The sequence below is a fragment of the Polypterus senegalus genome, chromosome 4 (assembly GCF_016835505.1).
Source record: "Polypterus senegalus isolate Bchr_013 chromosome 4, ASM1683550v1, whole genome shotgun sequence".
Lineage (NCBI taxonomy): Eukaryota > Metazoa > Chordata > Cladistia > Polypteriformes > Polypteridae > Polypterus > Polypterus senegalus.
Window position 1 is genome coordinate 237,390,182 of NC_053157.1, and position 8,982 is coordinate 237,399,163.

At 43.6% G+C, this 8,982-nt stretch overlaps 1 protein-coding gene across 1 annotated transcript in view; it reads right to left on the bottom strand.

Moving 5' to 3' along the window:
- Window positions 1-2,124: 2,124 nt before the first annotated feature.
- Window positions 2,125-8,982, bottom strand: part of LOC120528275 (zona pellucida sperm-binding protein 4-like) — an 8,473-nt gene continuing 1,615 nt past the window's right edge. Inside the window, exons 3-12 of the mRNA XM_039752405.1 lie at window positions 4,495-4,567; window positions 4,264-4,422; window positions 4,002-4,189; window positions 3,669-3,766; window positions 3,467-3,594; window positions 3,141-3,330; window positions 2,920-3,067; window positions 2,704-2,779; window positions 2,375-2,497; window positions 2,125-2,255 (exon numbers count right to left, since the gene is read on the bottom strand). Coding sequence (XP_039608339.1) covers window positions 2,140-2,255; window positions 2,375-2,497; window positions 2,704-2,779; window positions 2,920-3,067; window positions 3,141-3,330; window positions 3,467-3,594; window positions 3,669-3,766; window positions 4,002-4,189; window positions 4,264-4,422; window positions 4,495-4,567 — 1,299 coding nt within the window. The 3' untranslated portion in view covers window positions 2,125-2,139. The remainder of the gene's footprint in view (window positions 2,256-2,374; window positions 2,498-2,703; window positions 2,780-2,919; window positions 3,068-3,140; window positions 3,331-3,466; window positions 3,595-3,668; window positions 3,767-4,001; window positions 4,190-4,263; window positions 4,423-4,494; window positions 4,568-8,982) is intronic.

Consider the following 8,982-nt stretch of genomic DNA (forward strand, 5'->3'; position numbering starts at 1 on the left):
AGAGGTCGAATTACAAGCGATTTAGCAAAAATGACCCCGCTTGATATTAAAACCCAAGGGGAAATTCACAAACTCCAGCAGCAGCATACTGATAAAAATATTAAATTAAGGAGTGATAACAATGCAGGTATAACACACAATAAAACTTTTTATAATGTTAGCGTTTACCCCCCAGGTGGAATATGAGTTGCATAGCGTTGTGGAGGAACGATCTCCTCAGTCTGTCAGTGGAGCAGGACGGCGACAGAAGTCTATCACTGAAGCTGCTCCTCTGTCTGGAGATGATCCTGTTCAGAGGATTCTCCACGATTGACAGAAGTCTGCTCAGCGCCCATCACTCTACCACGGATGTCAAACTGTCCAGCTCCGTGCCTACAATAGAGCCTGCCTTCCTCACCAGTTTGACCAGGTGCGAGGCGTCCCTCTTCTTTATGCTGCCGCCCCAGCACACCACCATGTAGAAGAGGGCGCTCAACACAACCGTCTGATAGAACATCTGCAGCATCTTATTGTAGATGTTGAAGGACGCCAGCCCTTTAATGAAGTATAGTCGGCTCTGACCTTTCTTACACAGATCATCAGTATTGGCAGTCCAGTTGAATTTATCATTCAGCTGCACGCCCAGGTATTTATAGGTCTACACCCTCTGCACAGTCAACTCTGATGATCATGGGGTCCATGAGGGGCCTGGGCCTCTTAATGCCAGCAAAACGAAGGAGCTGGTGGATATTAAGAGGTATGAAAAAATAAATCTATTAAAACCAGAGGTTAAAAATACAGTCAATAGTTCCTTCCGATCTCAGCCCACCCCTTTATCTCCCCCATTACTCAGCAGCCACAAACTTCGTTTAGCAGACACCCAGCTCCACCCGTCTTCGCTGCATCCAAACTGCATAGCCAGATCCGAGGTCGGCACTCCGGTCTTCCTTTAAACTCCCACAGTGTTGCCTCTGCTACATAGAGAGGTCCTCTTCCCTGCTCGCCACACTATAGTGTATTTCTATGAGAAGATGACAAACCAGCCTCTAGAGCACCACAGCAGTGTCTCCTTTGCAGGACCCCAGTTTGTGCTCTCTTGCCTCATCCAGGTGGCCCAATCGTCCTTCTGAGACTGCTCTTCTGTCTGTTCTCTTCCCTAACTCTGATCTCATCCCCCCAAACCGTACCACCCAGTACTTCTACAGCTATGTGGGTGTACTGTCCTAATCATGCAGAGGAGGAACCAATTGATAATGATTGCACCCACATGTATTTGACTCTTCACCATTATCCCCATTTACTTTCCGTGGTCATAACAGTCACGGTTATCTGGACAAATTTAAAAATTTTTTTTTGGGAAGCCGGGGGAACACACTGTACTACAATAACTTAGCAACGCTCATGTCCTCTCAATTAGGTGAGCAGGAAACTGGATTAAATGGAACCAACCATAAATGAGTTGGCCACTGGTGAGGGTAAGAAAGAAAAACCCTCCCGAACCACATCCAGATTTAGTACTCCTCTCTTGCAAATATTCCAGCATGTGGTGTTGGCATTTCATGTTAGACCACAGCCTTTAAAGTGAAAGTTACCAACTTACATGGAGGTGGTGTGGTTGAGTAGCACCAGTCCTGTTCAGAGAAAGATGGTGTGGGTTGCAGAATAGGAGAGGCACAGGTCAACAACCAGAAACAATTTTCACAAAAACCTTGAGTCAAGGGAGCAGCTCAAGCTTGAAGCACACCAGACAGACCTACTTGAATGCCCAACACAAAATTGATTCCAAGCGGTCAGGGACTAAAGAGAGAAAAAAAAAACGACTTACAGCCTGCCCCCATTCATTGTTAAATACTCATTTAGCTTGATTCGGCATTTCAGGTTCCTACACATCCTTCAAAATTAAGCATAAAGAGGGTGTCCAATGTGACCTGTGGGTTGGAGTATATGATTGTGGCACCAGTCAACTGCTCAGAAAGATGGTGTGTGTTGCTGGCTAGGAGATGTGTAGGTCACCATCAAAGACATTTCATGATGAGCTAAAGTCAATGGGAGCACCTAATGCCTGGAGGATACCAAACCCCAGTTGAAAAATTCTCCATTTAAACTACACACTTTTTAAAAATCACCCCAGTAACTTCCACTATTCATGAAGAGCCTTTATTAAAGTTTCAGATTCACGTTTTGACTGTTCATCCTCCTCACAGCAACTACAGCCAAAATCAGAACCACCATCAACATGGCAGCTGCAGTTCCCAGTACCAGGTATCCAGTAGGAGCTGTGGGAGGAAGACAAAGGACATTTACTCTCCAAGCCATACAGTAAAGGATAAGACCATGGATGAGCCAAACCAAAAAGCAGAACTCTGGCCTATTCCAGGTAAATCAAGATGGTTACCTTCCTGCTCCATTCTGGATGTTTGCACCTGTTCAGCCTCAATAACGACAGGACCACTGTGAAGGAGCACATTCTTCCTAGATGAAGTGATTTGTGCCAACTTATCTGCAGCTCTGCCAGATCCTGAAAACAAAGTGGTAGGGTTTAGTTTCATACACCATTCCCACACCTTACAAGGCAGCCAACAAGATATTCCAAACCATGACCATGGGGTCAAGCAGTCTCCATACCACTCTGTGCATCTTCAACCACAAGGCACTGAATTTGAAACAATGATGCTATGTTCTACAGACAGACACAACCAAACCCATCTGCCATGTGCAACTCACTTCTTGCAGGGCAGCTCTGAGTACAGGGGTCTGTGGCAGAGGGATAGCAGGCAGCAGCAACACAGTAGATGAAGATCTACAGAGAGCAAAGGAAACCAGATTACAAAAGGAGCCAAAAACCACTAGAGATTCCTTGCCATCACTTTGGCTTGAAATAATTGTTTGGAGTTGTGTATCCATAGGGCCGACAGAATTCCCCATTGCCGCAAAACCCACCTGTTCAGCCAAGGCTTGCCGTGCTACAGGGTCCACAAAAGCAAACATCTCAAACACAAATCTCTTGTAATGACTTGGGTAGGCCACTCCAGATGTGCTGACAACACTCACCAAGCTGGTCAAATAGTTGTCTCCAGTGTATGGGCACCTGGAACAAACAGACCCCCAGTTAGCACTAACCAGCCACCCTCTACCACTCATCCGCACAGCGAGGAACCTACCCATTCACCAGAAGGCTCCACTGGGGCTGGATGGAAGCAGAAGGGCCTGGGGTGACCCAGCAGTCCCCAAGAGTCAGCACAAGGTTAGGGTCAGTCCTGTTCACGATGTGCACTTCCACAGCCACAGGATCCCTCAGAGTTTTGGTCACTGGGTAGTCAGCATCCACATAGTAGGAGCCATAGGAGGAATCTGCCCATGGGAAGGAGGAGGCATTTACTCAATTACAGGCCTGAAATGATCTTCTCAGTGTGAAGTCCATACTTTCGGGACCAATACCTTTTGTTAAGTTGGTCAAAGCCCACAGGGACCCCACCCCCTACAATACCTGTTGCAATGACCAATTCCAGGTCAAATGGCCCTTGCTCTACTACTGGAAGAGGTGGCGCCACAGTATACACCTCAGCCTCCACTTGTACATCCTGGCTTCCCGAGTAGGTGCACTGGAAGAATAACCTGAGGAGAGAAACACCACATCATAGCAGGGAGAGCACATTTAGGGTTAGAGGAAGCAGGTTCAGAACCCTTACTTGTAGACACTGTCCCTGGTGATGGAGCCATCTGGACCACTCCTCACAGTGATGGCAGCAGACATGGTGTTCTGGTAAGTCACATTGCCACCAGCAAGCTGAAACAAGGACATTACAATCACTGCTGGCCACCAAATATGCAACAGTGGTGGCATCTTAAGGTCAGCAGCAAAACATTGTTCTAAAATTGAACTACACACAGCAGTCATGTTAATGGGGCGAGGATTGGTTTAACATTTGAGACACTGCCCAGATCTTGTCAGGTTAAATACACAAACGTCAGTAGCAGGACAGCCCACTCTTCTGCTAGATATCCCCCGGATGGCATCTCACCTGAACTGTGCTGCCACAGGAACTGACTGGAAACTGGTACACGACAAAGGTGGACAGGCTGGTCACAGGACTGCAGCTGGGGGAACTGCTGTCCACCAACTGGATGGACCCAAGATCCAGGGGAGGAAGGGTCACCTTCTCAGACACCACCACCACAAATCGGCCATCCAGGGTGCACTGCACAGTCACTGGCAAAAGCAACCAAGCATGATTATCCAGTAGCAGCCATCTTTGCTCACTCACACCCCCCCCAACCACTCACCATCATTAGCATAGTAGCATGGAAGGGCGAGGATCTGCGAATCGTAGCAACAGTTGATGGCTTCACAGTCTGCTTGAGTGATTAATGCAGACGGTCCACAAGGGAGCTTCTCACTGCTGGTAACTGCACATCTCTCAGCAACACTCCCAGATCGACGAGCTGCGATGGTCAAAAAGCCCATTTAGAAAATGGGAGAGACACTCAGGGTGTCAACCCAGAAGAGAAGCATACCTGGTTTAGGACATGTGAACATCTTCAAATTAGAGGGACGTCCAAAGGCAATGACCACGACATACTGGGAAGGCTAAAGAGACAAAGGAGAGGCTCAAACCCGTAATTAGTGTCGAAACCTAAGCACTGGAGTATCGAGCAGCCCATCACTGTGTCGAGCTATCGGAGATCGAAGCACCGCTTCGAGGCTTGCTTCAAATGCGCCCGTCACGTGATTTTGAGTACGCTAGCGTAATGACGTCATTGATATCTGCGAAGTCAGCAGTCGATTTGGTCAGTAACTAGTCTGCTAAGGTGCTTTAGCTCAAAGCTTAAAAGCGGTTGTCTGTGCTATGTTAATAAAATACGCTAACCCGAGTTCAAATCCTAGTTGGGGCTCGCATATGTTGAAATAAGGATTTTGTATATAACAGTTAAGTAGTACTTGTCTGAAAGTTAAATATATTTGAGACATTATGAACGATTTACATGGAGCACCTTTTTCTTCGATGTGGAATCGTGTCCACCAAGAATCTGTAACAAATCGATGAGCAGATTTTGCTTAAGGCAGCACGTATTAACAAGCCAGAATCTATTCAACCCCATGTCGATCATATGACCACGTCGGCTTTCGTGAAGCATTTCTTACCCTCTGTAATTACACCAGTATATGCGCAAGACATTCCTCATTAAACGTTTTTACTATTCAGTGATTCCCAGATCTGTTGCTGATTTGTATTATTGATTTCCAAAGAGAAATGCGATTAGTTATGCAGAATACGCTTTTACTCACAACTGTTGATGGCGCCGATTCGGTTTTAAAGACAGTGTCTTGTGCAATTTTAGAAAAGCCTCGGGATTTCTGCGTTAATGAGACAAAAAAGTTGTAAAGAAACTTTGATCTTTACGTTCACCTCTGGATGAATTCGCACTCAAGTACTGAGAAGGAGCAGCTGAATAAGCACATCTGGAGCCAAACTTTCAAAAAATCATCTGACTTTTTATAAGTTGAATTCACAAGTACAGGATGTTGCTGACAAAGGCTGCGCACGGGGCTAAATAAGTAATCTTCCGATGTGCAGCACAACTGAGTAATTCTATTTACGTCATTTATTTACTCAAACACTAAAATTTTGTCGTTTCTTCCAGTTACACAAGCCCCCGCAGTCAATGTCACATTTAATGTTCCCTGCTCCTTACCTGTCTTGTTACCCAAAGCATCAACACTCAGTTTCATTCAAGGCTTTACCGTCTTTCCTTTCATAGACATAAAATAAAACATTTCCTCTTCATGTCCAATAATAGTAAACTTGCAGGAACGAGACAAAGCACAAGATGGGAATATTTATGACAAGAGCCTGGGCATCAGGACGAGAATGTGCCTTGTCACCCGTTACGTGAGCTCGTCTGCCATCCCTCGGTTACACTGGCACATGTTACACTTGGGGACAAATGCAATGGAGAATACCGACAATGTACACATTCAGAAGTGGAATAAATCAACTGTATAAGTAGAACATTTCAGATAAACAATGAATCTTGTTAATCATAAAACAAATATATTAATGAGGAAATTGAGACAGGTAATATGTTTATAATCACTCACTAAAATACACTATGTTCATTTCCCATGTAGATATGTTTGCATTGTTTAATTTATACTCAAACGTTACATAATTATATTTTGACAGATTGGCCTTTAGGATATATAAAAAAGCGTGTGCGCTGTCATTTAGGACAGAATGCATTGTTAACGTGACGCTCTCTCTACTGACACGATGCCACGAAAAAAAGAAACAGCGCAGTCCATGCAAACTCAAATCCTCCTTGATGTTTGGCCTTATGATTAATTGTCAATATCAAATCAATAAAGTCATTTTAAGAAGATGACAAGTCTGCTATAGTCAATTTAATCAACGTTCCTTTTAAAAAGTTTGCTTATACAGAATATAAAACGAAATCTCAATGAAGCGGGACTCGCGAGTAGTAACGAATAATATGCGACACCGAGAAATTATAATTCCTAATAACGGGAACAACTAAAAACTACGACTTCCTAAAACGGACACTGTAAATGTAGGTATTTCAATACAAAAATTGATATTGAAATGCACACAAGTCTCCTAAATTAAAGAACTACGTAGGCCACCTGTTAGACTATTTACTGTTAAGTGCTGCTTGAGCTACCGTTTATAGTACAACAGGACAATGACTGACTGAAACGAAGATGCTGCGCCGCAACAATAAAGGTTCACACTGTCGTTCTGCATGTTTAGAAGGCGCTGGTTGGCTGAAACTGTTTACAGCGAATTGTCCCAAGTTGGAAGTGCCGTATAGCGACCAGAAGCGAAAAGACACATTGAGGCTTGCTGGACAGTAGTTTGTGTGTTTTGGAGACCCTGGTGTCGAAGCTTATTACGTTTTACAGTGAAACTCTTTACATACACAATATAATTAGGGGCGTGTGCCCCCTGCCCGACTACGGTGGCCCAACCTTCCCTCGATAGCTCGATTCGCTCGCTATCCATCCAAGCTTGTTAAATGGAGGAATGGAAAGAAAAACGTTCACAAGAGGAGGATCAGCGACGCGAACCTGAGCGACAACACCACTGAGCCACCTAATCCGGATAATTAACGAGCTCTGCACAATTGAACTACTACTACTGTTCTTACTGCGGCGGATGAAATATGCTGTTTCACATATGCACGTTAAAATGATTTACTTGATACGAGAGTATTGTTGTATTCTCCTAATGAAGACGAAAAAAATATATGTATACTATGACGTACGGTTTTGAACAAAATTAAGTGTTCCATAAAAAGTTTGAACGATTTACCTAATGTTTTCTCATATATCTATCTTTGACACTATGTATCAGACAAAGGAAATGATAGCAATCCACAAGAATAAAATAATTCTCAGCAACTACCTGAATTGTAGCTTAACCATATCAACTGAAATGTTTAATGTCAATACGAATTACAAAGTATAACTAGAGAGTTAAAGGCATTGACCTCTATTTTGAGTGTCTCTGACACTTCAGCGTGCCGAGGCTTCACAAAGATGCAATAACCAGTGACCATGTCTGCTCAAAGCCCCGTCATGATCCAATCTCGTTACTACGCATGTCTGAGGCTTCGGGGCCCCGTCAAGATTGTCTGAGGCTTCGGTGCCCGTCATGATGCAATCTCAGTAGTACGCATGTCTGAAGCTTCGCAGCCCCGTTCAAAGCCCGTCATGACACAATCTCAGTACTCTGCGCAAAGCTTCGACTCATTATTTGTTCAACGAGCTCCCGTTTGAACTAGGCTACATATGGCATCAGAGTTAAAAAAAAATCAACTGAATTCCCATTGAAATGAATGTTTGTAGATGATCAATACATGTTAAATGATTGTGCCCGATAATATGTTGTGGCAAAAAATAAAATTATACATCTTACAAACGCCGACTTGTTGAATGCATAATGCTGCAAAGAAGAGCTTTAGCAATACGGGTGACGACACATCTCTCACTATAATACTCTCATAAATATCCATTATTCGCCTCATGCAACGTTTTCATGCAACACTGAAGGTATGTCATATAGTATACATCTATATATAATTGTTGTCGCCTTCAGTACATACAAACCTGTATACATTAAAAAGCATACATTATATACCATCTTCCTGAAAATAGTAGTGGTGCAGCGGTTACCGCTTCATAATAAAGCATACGTCCACCTCTTGTGAATTATGACCCAAAAGAGTGATTTTTTTTTTTTTTTTATTAAACAGCAAATTCCAGCGTTGTCCGGAAGCGAACAAGGCGAGAACACTAGTAAAGATATATCAAATGGAAATGTACATCTTGTTTTATGTCTATAACAAAAAAGATTTGAGTAACGATTTCAACTGTTTTTGTAGTTGATGATGGCGGGTTTAGCGGTTTAAATTTTTAAATATTCAATTGATAAGGTGGAATGTGTTCTTACTTTGAGTGTTAATGTGTTAGTAACTTGGATTGCGCCTCTAATACTGGAAGATTGCTTAGGAATGATACACATTGGACAACTATATGTTTTAGGAAAGGTTTTATTATTGCACTGTGCTGTGACTAAAAAAACTTTACTGATCACCTATCCGGACCTTGAAGATGTGTTCACGAGGAAGGGATGCTGCTGTTAAAAGCAAATGTTTTTTCGACAGCAGGTCCAGATGTGTTTATCCCGCTGCTTTTTGTTGCCTCAGCACTCAATCTTTAATGCCGACCTTGATATGTGCACTGCTCACCTTGAAGTGTCCCGTGTGTGTCTGTGTGCCGGTGACTGATCTGCGCCGTGTCTCTCAGCCTCTCTGATGTGCTCTGGATTGACACCTTTGAATGTTTGGTGGAGCAGAGCGAATTCAACCTGATCTACCACAGTGGCTTTGTTATCACCTTATTCCAGCGTTTCTCAACCTTTAAGTATTTGCGACCCGAGATTTTCATAACAGTTTTAATCGCGCAACCCCCCCCCCCCAACA